This window comes from Balaenoptera ricei, chromosome 9 (genome assembly GCF_028023285.1).
Source record: "Balaenoptera ricei isolate mBalRic1 chromosome 9, mBalRic1.hap2, whole genome shotgun sequence".
Taxonomy (NCBI): domain Eukaryota; kingdom Metazoa; phylum Chordata; class Mammalia; order Artiodactyla; family Balaenopteridae; genus Balaenoptera; species Balaenoptera ricei.
In genome coordinates, this window is record NC_082647.1 from 103,949,600 (window position 1) to 103,972,627 (window position 23,028).

Sequence of the window (23,028 nt, forward strand, 5' to 3'; positions counted from 1 at the left end):
CTCTCCCAGGAGACCAGTCAAGCGTCAATCCAGGAGCCAGACGTCAGCAATGTCACCGACCTGGATGACATGATGGCTGTTCGGAGTCCAGCGGTGCCACTGAGGAAACACCAACAGACCCACCTGGGAGTCCCATTGCCTGTAAGCACACTCTGTTCCCTGACTTGAGGTAGGGACTCCTGGTTGACCTTCCAGATTTGTTTTGATCACCCTATTTTTGTCGGTTTTCCCTCTTCATTCGTGTACCTTTTACAATCCACCAGTCTGCTTGGCTCCCACCCTACCACCCTTGATAAATATGGAAACAAAACAGCCACTCTGCTGTGGTCAAGCCATCGCCTCACTTGGTTCTCAGAAATTCAAAAATCAGTAGGATTTATTAGCATCTCCCATTTGATTTTCTTCCTGCAGAATTTTCCTTAGAACTGTAACCTTGCTCTACTGTCACATTTTTGTCTTTTGAAACAGTGTTCTATGTTCTAGAAATCATGCAGGCAGAATATATGTTCCCTATCTCCAATACACATTGTGCAAAACAGGAAGAGAAAGGGACACAGCAGAGAATGCACGGGCACCCTTTTAGGGGCAGAAGTAAATTTACTTTCTGGGCCTTACTCACACTGTGCCCATTGTTTTTCTTTTATAGGCTAGGATCACGAGAATCTTCAACAGACGAAATGCCAAGAGGGCTAGAATCTCACCAGATGGTGGCATTAATAATGGAACAAACTAGAACTGATGACAGAGACATCAAGTCTGAAAATGACACAAAGAATATAAATACCGTGAGATGGCTCCCCCCCTCCCAAATTCTGCCTCTTGCCAAATGGTTTCATTTCTTCCACATTACCCGTGGTAAAATACGGAACACAGAATCACGCATCACGTCCAAAAATGCTCTGCTAGTGACATTGTATGGTTCACTCCCTTTTGTCATACATGACTTTACATAATAAATTGATGGTTATTAAAATCACAGAACATTTAATAGGAGCTTATTTTACTTGTATCACCACTTTGATTCAAAAAAGGATTTAAGGTGGTTTATAAGGTGAGAAGGAAAAAGGGTAAACAAAGGCCAGAACTTTACCTAGAATCAGAACTGAAGCAGATCTCTAGGAATGAATGCCATATAGTTCCCCTTGCCCCACCTGGGTGACTCTAATGTGTGTGGCATCTCTCCCACCACCATCTAACCCAAGCACTCCCCCGTGGTTGGGCAGAGGTAAAACTCAGAATTTAGTTAGCAGATGGCAAGCTGCACACATGTAGATGAACAGTCTTGAATCTGGAGACCAAGATCCATTTGTACATCTTTGAATTGTTTGCCATCAGCATGGTAACTCCCCTGACCCACATACAACTTACCTGCCCACAAAAGTCCCAACTTCCCCCTGACTCCACACTCCTCACCCCCAAAGACACACAGACATATAGGAAAGGCACCCCAAGTCCATGTACTCTTCATCACAGACACTGAAAATGACCCTCATTAAAACTGTTAGGATCCCCTAACAATACCTACCCCGTTCTGGAAGCTGTGTGGTCATGCAGTGCCATTCTCAAGGTCCTCTACTTGCCATGTCTGAATTATTGCCAGAATTATGACCAGGAGTTAAGGAAAGGGGAGTAAGTATTTTAGGATTCAAACAAAAATCAGAAGGAATTGGAATTCTCAAAATGAAACGTAGTTGAGGTGCAAAATAATAAAGGGTCGAATGATGCAAAAGAAAGGGTTCCAAAAGTTTGGGTGTGTGTATGCACACACACGTGTGTGTGTAGCATATGTAGTATATATAATATAAATGTATAAATTATTCTAATAAGAAATAATCAGCATGAAAATTCAAAGCAATCATATGTAAAATATACAAAAAGTATGACAACTAGCAAGAACTGTTGGTTACTAGGCCTTATTATGTGTCAGAATCTGCTTTAAATGCTGTCCATACAGTGTCTTATTTCATTTTCATCCTCGTAACAACCCTGTAAAATAGATACTATTCTTATTTTGCAGATAAGGAAACTAAAGCTTGGTGAGGTTAAGTCACTTGCTCAGGGTTCACGCCAAGAGTAGCAAAATGAGGAATCAAATCAGGGCCTGCCTGCCTCCCAGGTGAGGTCTGACCATTACCTTGTGCTGCCTCCCAGTGGCAAGAGCTGGTAATTACCAAACCTGAATTCTAGCTGTTCCTCCTTCATTTCTCTAAAACTGTTTCTACCTATAAGATGAGATGGGTTGGGCAAAAATGATCTCCAAAGTCCATTTTTTATCCAGCATTCTTCATTGCACCAGATTTGCAAACATATGTCCACGTATCAAATCGATTCTTAAGTATCCTGACCTCATGACCAAATAGATGGCAATTTATTCAGCCCGGAATTTATAAATTACACATTATGACTAATTTGTGTCACCTTTGCATTCTCGGCACTGGGAACAGTTGTCTTTCACACCAGAGGGTCTCAGAAACGACTAGCACATCCTCAGGGACCTATGTAAGACCATTAAGCCACCTCCACACTTGTCTTTTTTGGAAAAAGGAAAGAAAAACTGAGGAGAAAATGGAGCTAGAATTGAAGTTAAAGATAATTTATTGAGTTCACTCTCTTTGTTTTATAAGTGATTAAATTAGGCCCAGAGACGACATTTTTGTTATATCAATATTGGTATTACCAGTATTATTATTACTATTGTCATCATTTTCATCTTCTAAGGGTCCTACTGGCTGAGAATTCTTCCTTCTTTATTCACTGTGAAATATCCCAGGAGAAGTGTCAGAGGCTCTTGCCTTTTTTTCCTGAGCTGGAGATTTAGGAACCACAGCCCTCTGCCCTTTTTTAGTCCCCACTCCACACACACACACACACACACACACACACACAACTCATTCAAGAATTCCACCCTTAATCTTTAGATTATGGACAATTATTTTCCTCAGTGTATACAGTTTTGAGAAAAAATTACTTACAAAAATTTGGGGTTGGGGGACTTCCCTCGTGGTGCAGTGGTTAAGAACCCGCCTGCCAATGCAGGGGTCACAGGTTCGAGCCCTGGTCCGGGAAGATCCCACATGCCGCGGAGCAACTAAGCCCCTGCACCACAACTACTGAGCCTGCATTCTAGAGCCCATGAGCCACAACTACTGAGCCCGTGTGCCACAACTACTGAAACCCACGTGCCTAGAACCTGTGCTCCACAACAAGAGAAGCCACCGCAATGGGAAGCCCACGCACTGCAACGAAGAGTAGCCCCCGCTCATCACAACTAGAGAAAGCCCGCACGCAGCAATGAAGACCCAACGCAGCCAAAAATAAATAAATAAATATATTTTAAAAAAAATTGGGGGGGAGGTTTCGTATTTAAAGGAAGAAAACCATGCAACATGTACACACACATGTGTGCATGTGTATAATTGCTATGTCTGTGTTGTAGGTGTGTGTTGTGTTTGCTATACACCTCACTGGTAGAAAGAGTTGTCATCAAAGAAATAAGACAAAATGCTCCATTTGAAATTAATTTTAGTTTGGGCTTGTAGTCATTTTGTATGACTCCTTAAACCCTCTGGTAACATATCTGACAGGTGGAGGAGAAAAAAAAGATTATTTCCTGAAACGAAATCTTTTGGATTAAAAGTGTTTATCTCCTGGGATAATCCTAATGTCTAAATTGGAAAATCTTTTATACTGATGTCTGCATTGCTTTCTTCTTAGAAAGATCCAAAGAATCAGCCAAAACTCTACAAAGAGAATGAAAAGAATAGATCACATCCAAAGAAGTCCTTTCAAAATACAATGATATGAGAAGATAATGCCCCTAAAACCTGCATGGAGTTCAGTAATGAAGAAAAAATGGGAGAGTCATTCAGTTAGGCCTGGTGGAATTGCTCCCAGGCTCAGAGTCCTCCACAGGATCTTTCATATCTGGTTATAGATGAGAAAAAGTGTGACAAGGATCACACAAGAAGTTTTGGAACCAAGCCTGGAAGTGGTGTATATCACCCCCACCCATATTCCATAGCCCCGTCCAACTTCAGAGGAGGCTGATAAATGTGCTTCCACTGTGTGCTCAGGAGAAAAAAGTAAATAGGGTTTGATAAACATAATAGCATTTTCCCAGTCACACACACACACACACACAAACAAATTACAAAGTAGAAGATTTAGCAATACATTATAAATAAAAGACTAACGTCCGTCATATACAAAGAGTACCTATAAGTCGAGTAAAAGAAATAGAAAAACATAACAAGAAAAATGCTCAAAAAATGTAAAGTCATTCAAAGCAAATGAAGTATAAATGGCCAATAAAGCCATCAACAATCTCACTCACAATTAAATGTATATTCCTTTAGAATATTTAAAAAATTTTAATCAGATTTATTAAAATTTTCAAAACGTTGTATAATACTTTGCATTGATGGGTATGTGGGTTAAAGACACCTTCAGAAACGAGTTACGCAATTGTAAATTGGTACAATTTATTAGAGGACAATTTGGCAAAAAGTTTCCATTTCAGTTTTAATACTTTCAATTTCAATTTATTTTGGCAATAAAATTCAATTTCAATTTTAATACTTTAATTCTATTGTTAGGAATTTATGTTTAGGGCAAGGTAGGGTGTCCAATTTGCCCAGGACAGCCTAGTTAACAGGGACATCCCTGTTGTCTTATCATCTTCTTTTATTTTCAGACGTTTCTCAGTTTAGACAATAAGTTACATGACACTAGCCCTATCAAACCAAAAACCAAACATGAACAGGATCAAGGTAATTTACAAGTAAATGAACTGCCTACCAAAACAAAATTGAACAGTTTTTAAAGGAAGAACCTCTATAACTCATCATCTATAATGTCCAGCAAAAAGAAAGACATCGGGGCTTCCCTGGTGGCTCAGTGGTTGAGAATCTGCCTGCCAATGCAGGGGACACGGGTTCGAGCCCTGGTCTGGGAAGATCCCACATGCCACGGAGCAACTGGGCCCGTGAGACACAACTACTGAGCCTGCGCATCTGGAGCCTGTGCTCCGCAACAAGAGAGGCCACGATAGTGAGAGGCCCGCACACAGCGATGAAGAGTGGCCCCTGCTTGCCGCAACTAGAGAAAGCCCTCGTACAGAAACGAAGACCCAACACAGCCAAAAATAAATAAATAAATAAATAAATTTATGGGAAAAAAAAGAAAAAAATCAGTAATTACTAAGCAAGTGGAGAAGCTGGAAAAAGTTACAGATAATTGGGAGACAAAATAATAAATAGAAACACATCAATAGAAGGTCCAGATTTGGGAGTTAGCAGACAAGGACTTAGTTAAAAAATATTTTTAATGGATTAAAATATGAGAAATTTTATCATATATCTGCATATATTATATATATGTATTGTGTGTTTTCCCTTCCCTTCTTTTGAATATATCTTTTTGGATATATTCATCCACATGCATATAAATTACACATAGGACATTTACCACAGACTATATTGTAGGCTCAAATAGCAAGTCTCAACAAATTTCAAATGATTTAAATCATACGTTATATATTCTTTCACCATAATGGGATTAAATGAGTACTCAATAACAGAAAGTTAAATAGAAACAGAAAAGCAACACTTGGGAAGTAAAAAATATTTTGAGCTGAAAGATAAAAGAAAATACAGTAAACCAAAACTTATGGGATGCAACAAAGGGTGCTTCAAGGAATATTAATAGTTTTAAATACATATAAAAAGAAAAAGATTGAAAATCACTCATCTAAGTCTCCAACTCAAGAAATGAGGGAAAGACCAGTAAATTAAACACAAGGATAAGAAAAGGAAGGAAATAATAAGTGTAAAAGCAAAAATCAATGAAATATAATATGGAAAGTCAACAAAACCAAAAGTTGCTTCTTAGAAAAATGTAATAAAATTAATAACCCCTAGTCAGACTAATCAAGGGAAAAAGAGAAGAAAATACAGGTGATCACTATCAGGCATAAAATAAGAAATATCACACCATCTTACAGATATTAAAAAGATAATACAAAGATGCTGTGAAAAACTTCATGCCAATAAATGTGAAATTTTTATGTCAATAACTTAGATGACATGAAAAAAAATTTTGAAATCCCAATTTACCGTAACTGGCACAAGATGAAATAGAAAATGTGAACAATACTGAATCTGTAATAACATATTTTTATTCAAAAATCTTCCCACAAAGAAAACTTTAGGCCAGATGGCTTCGCTGGTGAATTCTCTCGAATATTTAAGAAAAACCTAAGACCCGTCATAACCAAACCCTTAAAAGAGAGACAGAAAATAAAAAGAGGGAATCCATTCCAATTCATTTTATGAGGCCATCAGAATGTTGATTCCTAAACCTATAAATAAATACATTATAAAAAAGGAAAACCACAGGCCAATATATTTCGTGAACATAGAACATAACTTTAGTAAATCAAATGCAGGTATATGTAAAAAGAATAATACACCTTGACCAAATGGGGGTTATTCCAGAAACAAAGGACTAGTTTAACATATGAAAGCCAATGTAATTAATGACATTAACAAAATAAATGAGAAAAATCAATAAATGAGAAAAATGAGCAAAATTCAAATGAACCTATAAACAGACTATTGATAATTAAGAAATTTATCAAGGGTCCTGGATCACTATACAAAAATCAGTTATATTTCTATATGAGAGTGACAAACAAGCAGAAAATAAAATTTAGAATTACCATTTACCATAGCATCAAAACATAACATATCTCTAAATAATCTAATGAAAGATGTATAAAATGTCTACACTGAAAACTGCAAAGCATTAATGGGAATTTTTTTAATAGACTTAAGTAAACAGAAGGGTGTACCCTAATCATTGACTGGAAAATTCAATGTTGTTAAGATATCAGTTCTCCCAAAATTGATTTATAAATTCAGGGCAATTCCAATAAAATCCTAACCGTTTTTCTTTTTTGTTGGGGAGCTGGGTAGAAATTGATAAGGTGATTCTAAGATTTATATGGAAGTGCAAAGGACCTAACATGCCCAAGGAAATACTGAAGAAGTAGAACAAAGCAAGTGCATTTAATCCACTAGATATAAAACATACTAAAAAACCACAGAAATTAAGACAACGCATTACTGTTACTAGAACACACAAAGAGACCAATATAATAGAAATAAGAGTTCAGAACAGATGCACAAGTCTCCTGCGTCTCATTTGTGAGGGAAAAACTCCACTGCAATTCAGTGGGAAAAGGTACATGGGGCTGGGTCAGTTGGACAGCTCTACAGAAAAAACAAACAAATCTTGACCCCTTACCTTAAACCAACCTAAATATAAAAGTTGAGGCAACTTATAAAAGAAATATAGGAGAATAATACAGGAGAATATCATCATAAGAGTAGGCAAATATTTCTTAAACATACAATAAAAACTACTAATAAAAAATAAAATATAATTAAATTGGACATCATTAACAGAATATGTATTCATGAAACACCACCACAAGATAGTGAAAAAGAAAACCACAGAATGAGAGGAGATATGTGCAATACATGCTTTAACAACAGACTCATATTCAGAATATATAAAGAATTCCTACAAATTAACAAGGAGAGACAGACAAGCCAATTAAATGATAGGCAAAACACTTGAAACTTACTGTAAAAGAATATTAAAGTGGCCAAAATAAGCACAAAAGTTGCTCAATATCATCAGTAAGAAGAACTACAAATTAAAAGTACAATGAGATAACACTTTCCATTCAGTAGAATGGCTAAAATAAAAAGACTGAAGATACTGGGTGTTTGATAGTAATGTGGTATAACTAAAACACTTACATTGTTTCTAATAGTGTCAATGTGTACAACTACTTTGGAAAAATGCTTGGTGGTACTTTGCAAAACTAAACATGCATATACTCTGCAACCCAGCAATTCCACTTCTAGGTATATACCTAGTAGAAATGAGTGCATATGTCCTATAAAATATACATAAAACAACATTCATAACAACTTTATGCATAATAACTAAAGGCTGGAAACAACAAATTTTCATCAATATTAGAATGAAAGTAAGTCTTGTATCCATACAATAGAGCCCTAGAGAAATGAAAGATAACTACTACTACATACAACAATATTAATGAATCTTGAGGAAAAAATATTGAGTAACAGAGGCAGAAACAAAAGAATACATAATGTATTACTCCATTTATATAGAATACAAAACAAATAAGACCTATCCAGGTCAGAATAATGGTTACTTCTAAGGGTAATGTTTCTGATTGGAAAGAATAATTAAATAGGCAACTGGAGATATTAAATAACATCTCAGAAAACAGATAAACAATAAGAAGAAAAGAAGAACTGACATAATTCGGTTAAGAATTTGAGATAAAAGACAAAACATCTCAGAAATAAAGATTAAATTACTTTAATTTAAATAAAATAAGGGAGAATAGGATGACCAAAAATTAATTAAAATAAATCAATTAAAATAAATAAACTTAATTAAAATATTAATTTAAATAAATAAGGGAGAATAGGATGACCAAAAAAATGTCATAAGGGACATCACAAATAGAAATCACAAGTAGGAATGAGAAAAGCCAAGAAAACGGAAGCAGAGAGAAAAGAATGCAAATCAAATCTAACACAAATATAAGTAGAATACCTGAAAAAGAAAAATGAAATACAAGAACTAGAACTAATATGTAAAACTATAATTTAAGAAAGCTTTCCTGAAAAAAGGAAGTACTGAATCTACATATTAAAAAGGTATAGCACATATATGAAAACAGACTCCAAGTCATAACCAAAGAAATTATTAAAATTTATAGAAAAAAATCTTCTGAACCTCCAGGGAAAACGACGAAATCACTTACCAAAGGAAGAAAATCAAGTTGGCATCAGGTTTCTTGACAGTAACATTTACCGCAGGAATATAATGGAGAAACATCTACAATAAAACAAGAAAAGAAAGTGTGAAATGAGGCTTTTATATCCAACCAACCTTCCTTCACATATCAAAGCTACAGAAAAACAGTTTTGAACATGCAAAAACTCAGGGGATATGACCCGTGAGCTCCTTTTGAGGAAGCTCATACCTGGGAAAACTGGTAAAAGGAAATTAGTAGTGAGCATTAAATATATTTAACTGAAGATCTAAGACTAAAACAAAGGTGAGAATAAGGGTGAAAGAACAGTATGTAAACATTAAACCACCTGACAAAGTAAAAACAACATAACTTAAAAAGGAGAAAAAAAGAAAGGAAAAAGTATGATTAGTTCCTTGATTTACTTGTAAATAAGTGTTGGGAAACAGATTATATCATTTCAAGCTAAAAAAATAAAATAACAAGAGCCAAATAGCAGAAGGAGGGAGAGAGGGGAGAAAGGATGGAAAGGAGGGGAGGGGAAGGGGAGAAGAACTGAGGGGAGGGAACAGGGGAGACAAGGAAGAAGGGGAAGAAGGAAGGAAGGAAGGAAAAAAACATGAAATGAATAAAAATGGGTTTCTATTGGGGTGGAGGGAAATGATGTGAGAGAGAGAGATAGAAACAATATTTTTCTGATGACACAGTTATATAGTTTTCACTTTTGAACCACATAAATTAACATATTTTAAAGAATAAAATTAATTTTTAAAACTCTAAAATCAATAGTAAACTGATACTAGTGAACCTAACTAGATATGTAAATTAGTAACATAACCCTGCAAGGAAAAAAAATAGTTACATGACTTTAAAACAGTACTTTAACCATATCTCTTTAATAGGCTATAAGGACAAGAACTACAAAGAAATATTCACATTTATTTAGTGACTTTATTATAATCAGTAATAATAGAATTTTGAAATTTTTAATGTATATTGTAGCAGAAGTCAAATAAGCAATCTTGTTAGGAAAAAAAGATCTTCAGAGCAGGAGAAAAGAGTTTGAAATTAATATTAAGTAAAATCTTATAATGTTGATTTAATTTGATGACATCAATATAATTACTTTGAAATATGTAAACATTTTCATCTTTATGCTTTGAAAGTGCCCAGGAGAAATGATGCCCTAGCCATCAGAATATTGTTTTGAAATGCCATTGGTTATTAAAGGTTCCTTGAAGAAATAGCTGATTCCAGGTCTCTGGTAGAATAGTACAGGTAATTTTGAGGTATCTCGTTCTGCCAGAAAGCAAGAAAATGAAGATAATGTAATTACATCAAAAAGACACGGGGAAGTCAAAAGGGTTCCTACGGGCCAAAGTTTGAACAACTTAAGCATCAAAAAGGATAATAAAAGGGCAACATGAGAAATCCTGTGGTGATGGATATGTTCTATATCTTACTATGCTATTGTACTATAGTTTTGCAAGATGTTACTACAGTATTGGGGGAACTGTGTAAAGCATACATGGATTCTGTCTGTATTATTTCTTACAACAGCACATGAATCTATAATCTCAAAATTTAAATTTTTATTTAAAAAAGAATAATAAAAATAAGAATAGAGCAGAAATCAATGACAGTGAAAACAGGAAATCAACAGAGAAAAATTAGTAAAACCAAAATCTGATTCTTTGAAAAGATCAACAAAATCAATCCCTCTAGCCAGGTTAACTAAGAAAAAATGGAGGAGTTCACAAATTAATATCAGAGATGAAAGAGGAGACATTACTACAGAACCCATGTACATAAAGATAAGAAATGACCACAGTGAACAACTCTATGCCACAAATGTGATAACCTAGATGAAACAGACTATTCCTTGAAAGATACAATCTGCCAAAATTCTCACAAGAAGAACAGACAACATGTATAGGGATATATATATATATATATAAAATAAATTGCTTCAAGAATTAATAACCTTCCAAAACAGAAAACACCCAGCCCACATGGGTTTACTGGTGAATTCTATCAAACACTGATGGAAGAAATTATGCTAGTTCTCTACAATCTTTCAGAGGATAGAAGCAGATGGAACAATTCCTAACTCATTATATGAGGCCACCTTTATCCTAATACCAAACAAAGACAAAGACAAAGACATTATAAGAAAGGAAAACTGCAATCCAATATTTCTCATGAACACAAATGCAAATATCCTCAAAAAAATTAGCAAATTGAGTCCAACAACATATAAAAAGAATTACACACAATGACCAAGTGGGATTTATCCCAGGTGTGCAAGGCTTGTTCAACATTCAAAAATCAATTAATATAATCTACCAATAGACTAAAAAAGAAAAATCACATGATTATATCAATAAGTGCAGAAAAAGCATTTAACAAAATCTAACACCCATTTATGATAAAAACTCTCAGTAAACTAGGAATAGAGGGAAGCTTTCTCAACTTGATAAAGAATAGCCAAAAAATCCCACAGCAAACATCATACTTAATAATGAGAAACTCAAAATTTTCCCACTAAGATCAGGAACAAGCCAAGGATATATCCTCTTCTTTCCAATGTCATACTGGAAGTCCTAGCTTATGCAATAAAATAAGAAAAGGTAATAAAAGGTATACAAACTGGGAAGGAAGAAATAAAACTGTCCTATTTCTCAGATGACATGATCATCTATGTAGAATATTTGAAAGGATTAGCAAAAAAAAAAAAACAACCGCCTGGAAATAAATGATTACAGCAAGACATCAGGATACACTTTAATATACAAAAGTCATTCACTTTCTTATATATCATCAATGAACAAGTAGAATTTGAAATTAAAAACACAATACCATTTACATTAGCACCCACCAAAATTAAATACTCAGGTATAAATCTAACAAAATATGCATAAGATCTATATGAGGAAAACTATAAAACTGGTGAATGAAATCAAAGATCTAAATAAATGGAGGGATGTTCCATATTTATAGATAGGAAGACTCAATATTGTCAAGGTATCAGTTTATCTCAACTTGATCTATAGATTTAATGCAATCCCATTCAAAATCCCAGCCAGTTATTTTGCATATATCAACAATCAATTCTAAAGTTTATATAGAGAGGCAAAAGATCTAGAATAGACAACAAAATATTAAAGAAGAATAAAGTTGGAGGACTGAAACTACCTGACTTCAACACTTATTATAAAGCTACAGTGATCAAAACAGTGTAGTATTCACAAAGCAAAAACCTAGACTAGATACACAAATGATAAAGAGAAAGGAATCTAAGCACACTACTACAGAAAATCAACCAATCACAAAGGAAGAGAGCAAAGAAAGAAGAAAGGAAAAAGGAATTACAAAACAGTCAGAAAAATTAACAAAATGGAAATAGTAAGTCCATACCTAATAATAATTACTTTAAATATAAATGTACTAAATTCTCCAATTAAAATATATAGAGTGGCTGAATGGATAAAAACAAACAGAAAATCAAGACCAAACTATTTGCTGTCTACAGGAGACACAGTTCAGCTTTAAGTACACACAGAGACTGAAAGTAGAGACATGGAAAAATATATTCCATGCCAATGGAAATGAAAGAAAGCAAGGGTAGCTATACTCATATCAGACAAAATAAGCTTTAAGCCAAAGACTGTAAAAAGATACAAAGAAGATCATTATATAATGATAATGATATCAAGAGGATATGACATTTGCAAATATTTATGCACCCAACATAGGATCACCTAAACATACAAAGCAAATATTAATGGACCTGAAGGGAGAACCAATCACACTCTTTAGTATTTGCCAAAAGGAGTTGAAAATTTATGTCCACACAAAAACCCACACATGGATGTTTATAGCAGCTCAGTTCATAATTGCCAAAAGTGGTAAGCAATGAAGAGGTTCTTCTCTAGATGAATGGATAAACTGTGGTATATCCAGACAATGGAATATTATGGAGCACTGAAAAGATACCCACTATCAACTCATGAAAAGACAGGGAGGAACCTTATATGCCTAATACTACGTGAAAGGAGCCATTCTGAAAAGCCTGGATGATTCCAATTATATAACATTCTGGAAAAGGCAAAGCTATGTAAGCAGTAAAAAGATCAATGGTTGCCAGGAGTTTGGGGTAGGTTGGAAGGAGGGATGAATAGGTGAGGCACAGAGGATTTTTAGGGCACTGGAAACACTCTGTGATACCCTAATGATGAATACATGTCATGATAAGTTTGTCCAAACCCATAAAATGTGCAACACCAAGAGTGAACAGTAATATGAACTACGGACTTTGGGCGATTATGACACGTCACTGTAGGTTCATTAATCGTAGCAGATGTACCGTGCTGGTGGGGGATGATAATGGGGGGCTGTGCATATGGGGGTCAGAGAGTATGTTAATCCTTGAACAACACAGGTTTGAACTGCACAGGTCCACTTATATGCAGAATTTTTTCAATAAATTGGGACTGCAGTACTACACGATCTGCAATCAGGTGAATCCTTGGATGTGGAACTGCCTATACAGAGTGCTGACTATAAAGTTATACGTGGATTTTTGATTCCTTGGGGCTCAGCACCCAAACCCCTGCATTGTTCAAGGGTCAGCTATCTATGGGAAATCTCTGTACTTTACCTCTGTATCTTTACCCTCTCAATTTTGCTGTGAACCTAAAATTTCTCTAAAAAAAAAAAAAAAAAAGTCTTAGTGAACCCGAGCAGGACCCTGTGGGGCTCCTGGGCACAAAAGTCTTTCCATGTGCCCCGTCTCTTATTTGTACGAAATAGGCTTCCTTCAGCCTCCATGACCGTCCCTGAGTTCCAAAGGGCAGGTTCAAATAGTTGCCAATCAGAGCAGCGAGGGGATGAGGAGACAAGGGAGGAGCAGTCAAAACACAAGAGTGCAGCCTTGGAACAGGGTCCTGGTTCCTCCTCAAGGATACCTAACAATACCTATCTTTGAGCTCTTCTGCAGAACTAAAGCCCCCACCAAATGGAAGATGTTAACTGCTTGATGAAGCATTCTTCATTCCAGAGAGAAGGTCACAGAAGCCCATCACAAAACCACCTGACGCCAGATGACCTCTGGATTGAAGGAATGCAGGCCTTGCAGGCACTCTGATCCTTATCAGCAGCCCTGCCCCTCGACTATAATACTCTCCACAAACCCCCCTGGCTTGGGACACACTGTTTTGAGGGCATTAGCCCGCCTTTGCCTGGAAAAGCAATAAAGTTATTCCTTTCTACTTCATCCAAACTCTGTCTCCGAGATTCAATTTGGTGCCGGCATACAGAGGCCAATCTTTGGTATCATTAGTAAAAACTAAAATAAGATGAAATAAATTATTATAACAAAAAAGAAGTGTAATTGATTTGGGCACATTTAAATATATAACAATTCATGAGTCCAATATGGTACTCACAAAATAGAATCTCCCTCCAAAAAATTCATTGCTGTTATTGAAGGTGACTATTACACCAATCCCATACTCTGAAAACCATTAATTAGAGAAAAGGAATTAAGGATACCCTGACATTCAAGAAGAAACTATATTTCAGAGCAACCAAATGGCCCCAGCTCATAGGGAAAGCTTTTCGGTACCTTTATAGAAGAATGATACCTAGTAAGTGTAAAGGAAATGGTAGAAGTGGGAAAATCACCATTTTGTCACTCTGAACGAAATAATTGATTCAAGGTTATAATGATTAATGCATGCTAAAATCATTAGGTGAAAGGACAATGGGGAACTGAATATTCATATGGTGCAAAAGCATTATTTCATAGTTAATTTACTAGTCCCAAGGGGAAAAACATCACTTTACAATGGAAAGTTCTGGCTGTCACCATTTTATTCAAAGGGACAATACTTAACATTACTAACAGTGGAACAACCAGATATGATATGACCCCTGGTGTAATGCAAATGAAGAATACAGTATCACCTATAAAATATTTAATTCAGCTTTTAGATCTCATTTCCAGTTTACAGGAAATAAAATTTACCACCAGAAACAATTAGATAAATCAAGAATATAGGATATCCTGTAAGACAACGGTACTGGTATCTTCAAAAGCCAAAGTCATGAAAGAGTGAGATTATGTGTTAAATCAAAATAGAATTTAAGAAATATAAAAGCCAAAAGTAATGCCTAGTGTTTGACTGGATCCTGGTTAGAGAGAAGCCCTGACATCAGAATATGAACTGGGCATTAGATGGTGTTCAGAATTATTGCTAATTTTCTTAGGTGTGCTCATGGAATCATGGTTGTGCAAAAAAATGTTCTTTCTGGAAATGAATACTGAGGGAGGTGTAGGTAAAACATCATGGTGTCTGTAATTTATTTTAAAATATTTCAGCCAAAGAAAAAACTTAAATAGGGCAAAATAATAACACCTTTTTAACTGAGGTGATGGGTATATGAATGCTCATACTCTGTTCTTCTGTACATTTGAAAACTGTATTTATTGCTTCTCTCCCATTTTGTCTATTCTTCCTTTGGGGGACAAATAAACCTTAATGGCACTTAGAAGTATTTTCTAATACACGAAAGGAAAAGCCAACTCCAGTGGCTTAAATAAATCGGGGTTTTATATTTTCTCTCAGCAAGAAGTCCTGAGGGAAGCTGACGTCAGCACCAGAGTCTATGACGTTCCCTCGGCCTTCCTCTCATCCTTATAAAATCATTTATTCAGTCACAAAATGGTGATTTCCCCGACTCTACTGTTTCCTTGGCGCACTAGCTATCATTCCTCCACGGGGCAAGCCTGGCCATTGCCCACGTCAAACCAGGAAAAAGATGGAAGGAAGAGGAAGCAGAACTAACAGACTTCCCCCAGGTCTCACTGGCAAGGATTTCAGGCTGAGAGAGCAAGGATGTGGGTGCTTCCAGCCCCTACAGGACAGGCAGGCAAAGGCAGGGAGAACGTGGACCAGGTGCAGTGGGCTGGCCCCTGCTGTCTGCTGTGACCTTTGTGGACCTCACTATTTGTCCTCCAGGTCTCAGCCTCTCGGATTTTCCATCCTTTTACTCCTTTGCTGCATTCTGGGAAATTTATTAAGAGCTATGTTTCAGTTCAGAATCTCTTCTTTAGTTTTGTCTGATTGACTTTTTTGAAGTTTTTTTCTGAACTTCTCATTTTAGTGAGGCTTCTTCTATTACTAGAACTTCCGATTGCTTGTATTCTCTCCTTATGGTTTCTATACGTTACCTTCTTAAAACATTTTTTATTTATATGGAAACGGATTTCTGATTCCATGACGCCAGGTTGGGGGAGGTCTTCCCCGCAGTGCACTCCTGGCCCTTCTCCCCTTCTGGGAACACAGAGTCATTTATTGGACCACCTGGGATGCTCGGCTCATCTCTGCCCTTTTCCTCTTGGGAACAAGTTTCCCACAAGTGAGGTGTCCTCTGCACCAGACAAGCTCTCCCATCACATGCCCAGCACTACTTGTGCCTGGGTGGGTAGCGTCTGCCTAATTCTGGGGTTCAGCCCACTTTCTGCAGATATAAACCACATCCTCCATCTTAGCTACATGCAGTGTTTTGTCACAGATGGTATTTTAGGCTCTATCTACCTCTTTGACTCATTCCTCTTTTTTTTTTTTTAAATAATATACGCGGGGAACACGTCAAAGACCCCCATATTTACTTTATATTATTTATCAGATTATTTTACTATGATCTTAAGTTGTCGAGGAACTTTGTGTTGCTGACTCACTGGTGGTAGATTTCCTCACACGACTTCACAATGTCTCAAAGAAAGCCCATCCAAGCAAAGCTTCATTTCCATTGGACTCTGTGAAGCATGGGAAACTGAAGTGTCCCAGAAGTCACGAATGATGCCATGCGTGTTTCTGTGAGGTATCTCAACGATAGTACTTACCTGGGACCCATTTTTATACTAATTTCACACGCCTGGGCCTTCCCCATGACGCTCCTAGCAGAACACAGGCTGGACTTGACTTCTCTCAGGCTCCTTTTCTTCCACTCAGAGCCACTGGAGTCACATTTCCTTGCTGTCGCCCTGGGCAGTGTTTACAAGATCCTTTTTCTCAGGGACTCCAGCCTTTCCAAGATTCCGGCTTCATGCAGGGAGGAGTCTTGGGGTTACCTCTTTACCTCAAAGTAAGCCTCCTGCCTCCAATTTTATCCCAGCATGGAGATTAATCCCCAAGTCCCTAATACTTAAGTTGGGGGGTTCGTCTCTGTCTTTTATCCTCCGGGAAACAAGATTCCCACAGGGTGAGGTGTCCCTTGCCTGGGATTGAAATTTTCAGGCAGCTTTCTTTTGTAGGATATCTTGTTTTAGTATCAGAATCATGCTTATATTCCACAAAATGAATTTGAAAACATTCCCAATACAGTAATGATCTGAGACAACCAGATTGCAATTACACAAATTAAGATACAGCCCTCGGGCTGCACACCTTCACAGGACCCTGTCCTCAAGCAGGAGCAGCCCAAGTTCTCATTTGGGGGGAGGGGAGGGCGAGTAAATGGAACATCACATCTTACCATGCTCAATATTTCCACCCCACTTATGGGGTACTATTTTTTTTAATTGAGGTGAAATCCACAAAACATAAAATTAACTGACTTAAAGTGAAAAATTCAGTGGCTTTAGTACATTCATACTGTTGTGTAACTACCATCTCTATCATATAGTTCCAAAACATTTTCATCACCCCAAGTTGTTTAGGGCAGAATTGGCATGGCACTTATGTGTCAGATTCAGTTTGCCCATATTATTTTTTAGAGCAAGGGGATTATTTGATATTTAAACCTAAACAAAAACTTACCTAAAGAATTGGACCTGGAAATTTTTTGGAGGTCGTTAATTAACTATTTGAACAATCTTCTCAAGGACTATGGGTTAAATAGGTTTTCTAGTTCTTCCTCAATTTTAATTCACATTTCCTAAGAATATCATCTGTTCCACTGAGATTTCTAAACTTATCAAAATAGTATCTAGCTATTGTATATTTCCCTATAATTAATTAGGGAAATTACAGCTTCTCTAAAGCTGTGTTATATCCTTCTTGGTCTTACAGCTCTCTTATGTTGTGCTTTCTGGTTTTTATGCTTCCCTTGAGAATTCTTTCGACTTGTCTTCTCTTACATGGACCACATTTATTCTCCACCCTTGCCCCTCATTTGGAAGTGATTCAGCTTGGTTTCACTTTTAGTATCAGTAATATTTCCTGTTTGATACCCGCAACTATATTGCTCTATGGCAAACTGTGTTTGACATGACAGGAACTTGATAAATGTTTATTAAATGAATGAGTATCACATCAATTCTGCCTTGAACACACCCAGCATATACTACATTCCACCATATTGCACTAGCTATCATTATAATCCCATCTTTCCTTCCATTAATTCTTCCTCCACACTACAGGTCTTTGTTTTACTAAGAGATTTGATCATGACCCATCCTTTCTTAAAAATGGCCGATGGCTCTCTAATGCCAAACTCTTTGGAGAACCTTGCCTGCTTTTCTACTTCACTTCCAGTTTTATAAACTGTCCACATGAGCCCTGTCTCTGAACAGGCCCTCATATTCACACTTCTGTACCTTTCCAATCCACTCCCTGTACACTTCCTGTTGAGTCTCACACCCAACCCCTCAGAGGTCACTGCCTCTCTGACTTCCTGTCCCCATAGCACAAATTACTCCCTTACTCTGTTCCCAGTCTTTTAAACGTAACTCTTTTAGAAAATTTAGTACATTAATTATACTTCAATTGTTTCCTTCCATTTCAGACGAAGAACTCCTTAGACCAAAGAGCAATTCCTCATCTTTTATACCAATAACTGTTATAATGCTTGGTACATAATAGTACCAAGTAATTAGTACTTTAATAGGTGCTTGAAAAGGCCTAAGCCCAATTCCTAACACTAGACAATTTCTGCTGCAGTGAAAGTTAAATCTACCTCTCCACACTAAATTGGAGCCCCAATCACAGCCTTTTCCCCTAGGAAATGTGTTGAGTTAGTAATAGAATCTCTCCCAGGAGAAACCCCCCCATACACTTAATTTTGCATTTCATTTCATGGGCCCCAACAATCAAGTTCCACCTGCTCAACATTGTGGCTGGAAATTGAAGTCTCCCTACTCACAGAAGAGGGGCTGGCTCAGTGGAAAGGCCACGCTGTGGGAACACAAAATCAAGTTCTAATAATGGCTCCTACACTTAGCACAAGTTAATACTTCAGCTTTAAGACTCAATTCCCAATTTTTAAAATGTGAATACGCACCTACTTTGCTAATTTGTCCTCACTGTACATTCATGAAACACCTAGCACAATACGGACATAAAAATTTCTTTTTAATTACAACTGTGTCATGAAACAGGCACGGAATCTCCCTGCCACTGTTTCACAAGAGAGACGTAATAATGCAGCTGTCCCTTCCCACTTGCAAAAGGAATGGGAAAAGTAGTATTCATAATCCAAATACTGCTAATGTGGGGCATATTTATATTTAAAAGTAAAACCTATTATTTTATATAATTCTTTTGCAATATATTCAAATTAATATTTAACCTTAAAACACCTTAGGTTTGTAGTAGTGTGACTGTTGTCTATCTTATCACGATGGTGTATCAAGAGATTCATGGGACTCCCATGATCAGAATTCCCTTTATTTCCTTCTATATTAACATCCTCTTTGTAAACATAACCACCAGACTGCACCTGACAGATAGCAATCAAGTAAGTGTCTTTTCAATAACAGCCATAACTTTGGAATCCAAAATTAATTGAAAACTATAACCTCCCAGTCTCAACCCATATCGACTGCTAAATCAATATAATGAAAAACAAGCTTCAGAGGTTTCTCCAGATATTTAATGCAAGATGCCACGTAGCCACAGTCCAAGAGATGCAGTTACCATTAGGGGAGTGGTAGCCCTACTGAATGAAACAAATCAAAATACTGTGATACAGCTACAAGTCTCATATAGATGTATTTCTGTTCTAATTATAATGTAGCCAGTTTGATAAATAAGGTTGCCTCTTGTGCTTTTTTCCTACTTTAGGTTATATACTTTATAGATGAGACACACAGTCAACTTGACTGGTTTAAGAGCTCTAAAGAGTATTAAAGAGTATTACTTTTACTATAGACCATTTTTTTTTTCCAATTAAGAATGGGAAGACACAGCCTTTGGTATATAACTTATTCCCATGACAGTATTTAAAGGATATCATCAGTGTTCGTTGTCAGTTGTGCAGTCTTTTGGTAAGGGGGTAGCTAGGGCCTCTTTGCTCTCAGTAAGTGCTCTGGGCTGATGGATAAACACACTGAACTTAACACCCTGGTTGTTGGCAGCTCTGACAAAACCACTATTGGCAGTCATTGTGATGGCTTTTAGGGTGTCTCCTGTCCCAAAAATCGTTAATGAGCGGCTGTTGATCTTTGAACTGGACACTAGTTTCAAGGCACGCTCAGAAGGCTGGTCTGGGACCACGTTAATTCGCTTAATTAGCATAGCGGCCCGCTCTCTCTCCCCGGGTCCTCCTAAGGTATCTAGGATAGACTGAAAGTCCTTGACAGCAGATTCGCAGGCAAACAACTCCTTGTCCTTCATAAATGCCTCCAGCTGCGGCAGAACCTGCTCTTTCCTCTCTTGCTCTGCTTGTTCGGTGAGCACTTTTTCTCTGAAGATAAAGTGGCAGCCTCCATAGCTGAGGGCAGATACATATGTGATTAAAGTAGTAATGTCCAGGTTGGCTCTTGTGCACACGTCAACCTTGATCTCCGTTGGAAACGCGACACTCGCTAGGATGTTTTCTCGGTCTACTCTGGTCACCCGCAGAAGTTCGGGGCCCTCATCGTCTGATTCGCTCTCACTGGCCTGGAGCTCTTCACGGGGCTCTAACAGAGAGTTCACGGCTACTATGTCTCCCCTCACAGATACACCCATTTCTTTCAGCTTCTCGGCCATGGGGCTGGAGACACTGTTGTAAAATGCGAAGACGATGTGAGGGTTGCTGTACTGCACTGGCTGCTGGTGACTGGCCTGGAGGAAGTCTTCAGCCTGCTCAACGATGCTTTTGTCGCCATACTGGCCCCGGCCCAGCCAAATGTTATGCAGAGCTTCGGCCTTCCGGCCAATGGCTTTCACCCAAGTATGACCACCATTTGCAACGACATCCACCACAAGGGTCTGCTTTTCGCCCAAGGTGTCTGTGTAACCAAAGACATGGAGAACACTGACCACGTCTTCCAGGTTTTCTGCCGATTCCACGATGGCTCTGAGGTGCGTCAGGTTAGTGCTCTGTAAATGGGACTCCTTAATAGCTACTTTCCCAGCTTCTACCTTCTGTAGGAATTTTAATTCTGCCTTCAGTTTGCTGCACAGCTTGGCACTACCTTCGATGCCGCCTTTTCTTGACCTGGAGAGTGATTCTGCTCTCTTCATCAGTTCCTTGGCTATGGCGATTCGTTCACAGAGCATGGAGTGTGCAGACATGCTGACAGCATTATGCCTTTCCTATGAAAAGAAACAAATCAACCGCAAGCAATTCTTCACTCAGGATTATAAGACTTCAATCGGACCACAAAGATTATGGAGGCCGGGTCTATGAACCTGGGATTCTGCGTGTCTGATTCTGGAGTGACTCCCTCCTCTGAGAGCTAAGGAAAGGATGATAGCTAGACTTCTGAACTGCTCCTTTCGTCCGCTGGGTTCTAACACTCTTTGCGCCTTCATTTCTTCAGCTTGAAGGTCATGGGATCCACAGTAAATCCCGGGTTCGGATAAAACGCAGGGGGCTGGCAACCTGCTACATAAAGAATTCCCTTATAAGCAGCCTTACTGTTCGGTTGTCGAGAAATTTTAGAAGGGTCAAGATAAAAATGATTAAAATAAAAATATCCACACAGACTAGTTTGGTGAACAAACTGTCCAAAACAAGAGACTCTCTCCTCAATTGACCACGCTAACCCTTCCATGAGTGGGTCTCCTTCAACCTGCTGCCTCCTGATTTCCCAGGGGCACACGGTACACACGCCCAGGAATCCAGACCGCCTCATACCTGCATGTGACGCCAACCCAGCCCATTTCTAAAGACCGAAGGAGCCCACCAACTTGGCTCCCGCTCCCACTCCGAAGAAATAGCCCGAAGATAAACTCCACGGAGCAGCCCGCGGCGGCCCGGGCGGGCGGGCCTGAGGTCGGCGGGGCCTTCCGGGCGGGTATCCGGCCCTGCTCGGTCCACCTGCACCGCTGGCCCCGTCGGGCAGGCTCGGGCTCCAACAGCCCCCGCGGCCAGCGCCGGGACGGAGGCGCGGGCGGAGGGCGCTCGGCGGCTCGGCGCCCGCCACCCGCCCCGCCGACCCGGCCCAACCCCCTCCCGGCCTCGGAAGGGGCGCACGGCTCCCCCACCCCCTCGCCCCTTCCCCGGCTCCTCACCGGCAGCGCCCAGGACCGCGAGCGCGAGCAGGCTGGCACGTGCGCGCGAGGCCGGGACCCGCCGGGTAACCTCACCGGGTAGCCCCCAACCCACTCGGGCCTCTGCTGCTGCTCCGCTGGCACGAACTCCGCCTGCGCCAGCCCCGCCGCCTCGGGCTTTTCCCGCGTCACGTGGCCCCGCGCCGGGTGACGCCGAGCCCGCTATTCCCAGGCGGCAGCGCGGCCTCCAGAGCGGGGCTGACGCTAGCGCGGCGGCCATGTTTGTTGAGGGAAGAGGCTTCTCCCACTCCCGCCGCGAGGCGAGCGCGGGGGCGCGCGGCCACCTGGCCCCAGGAAAGATGATCTCCCACTGGGGCACCGGCCGCTTGATACCCAGCGTGCCAGGCAGGCTGAACCCGTATCCTAGCATCTAATCATGGTTAGACTTTGCCTGGGGCGGCAGTCGGTGCGTTTTGGTGGAGAAAACCTCCCGATCGCGCCCACCTCCTCTCCGCGGGTCAAGTACACCGTTTTGCTATCAAGCTCAAACCCCTACGAGTGCCAGACAATGGTTGTCGTCTTAGAAAAAGTTTGGCTCATTTTAACAGAAAACTGGCTGGAGAGGCTTGTCAAAGGTTTCACAGCTGGTTAAGTGCTGTAGCTGGGATTTCTGACCCCACCCCAAAGCACTTGCCACTGCGCCATCACGGGCTCTCCATTAGAAAGTGTCGTATTAGA

At 39.1% G+C, this 23,028-nt stretch overlaps 1 protein-coding gene across 2 annotated transcripts in view; it reads right to left on the reverse strand.

Annotated features, from left to right (window-relative positions):
* C9H7orf25 (chromosome 9 C7orf25 homolog) overlaps positions 1-22,467 on the reverse strand; it is a 198,909-nt gene extending 176,442 nt beyond the window's left edge. Inside the window, exons 1-2 of one of the 2 annotated variants that reach the window (XR_009504889.1) lie at positions 22,312-22,399; positions 8,873-8,946 (exon numbers count right to left, since the gene is read on the reverse strand). Coding sequence is in view for 1 of the 2 variants with exons in the window: in XM_059932894.1 (XP_059788877.1) it covers positions 20,104-21,369 (1,266 nt within the window). In the remaining variant the exon portion in view is untranslated. Of the gene's footprint in view, positions 1-8,872; positions 8,947-19,723; positions 21,391-22,311 lie in introns of those variants that run through there. The other variant, XM_059932894.1, reaches the window with a different exon arrangement.
* Positions 22,468-23,028: the final 561 nt, after the last annotated feature.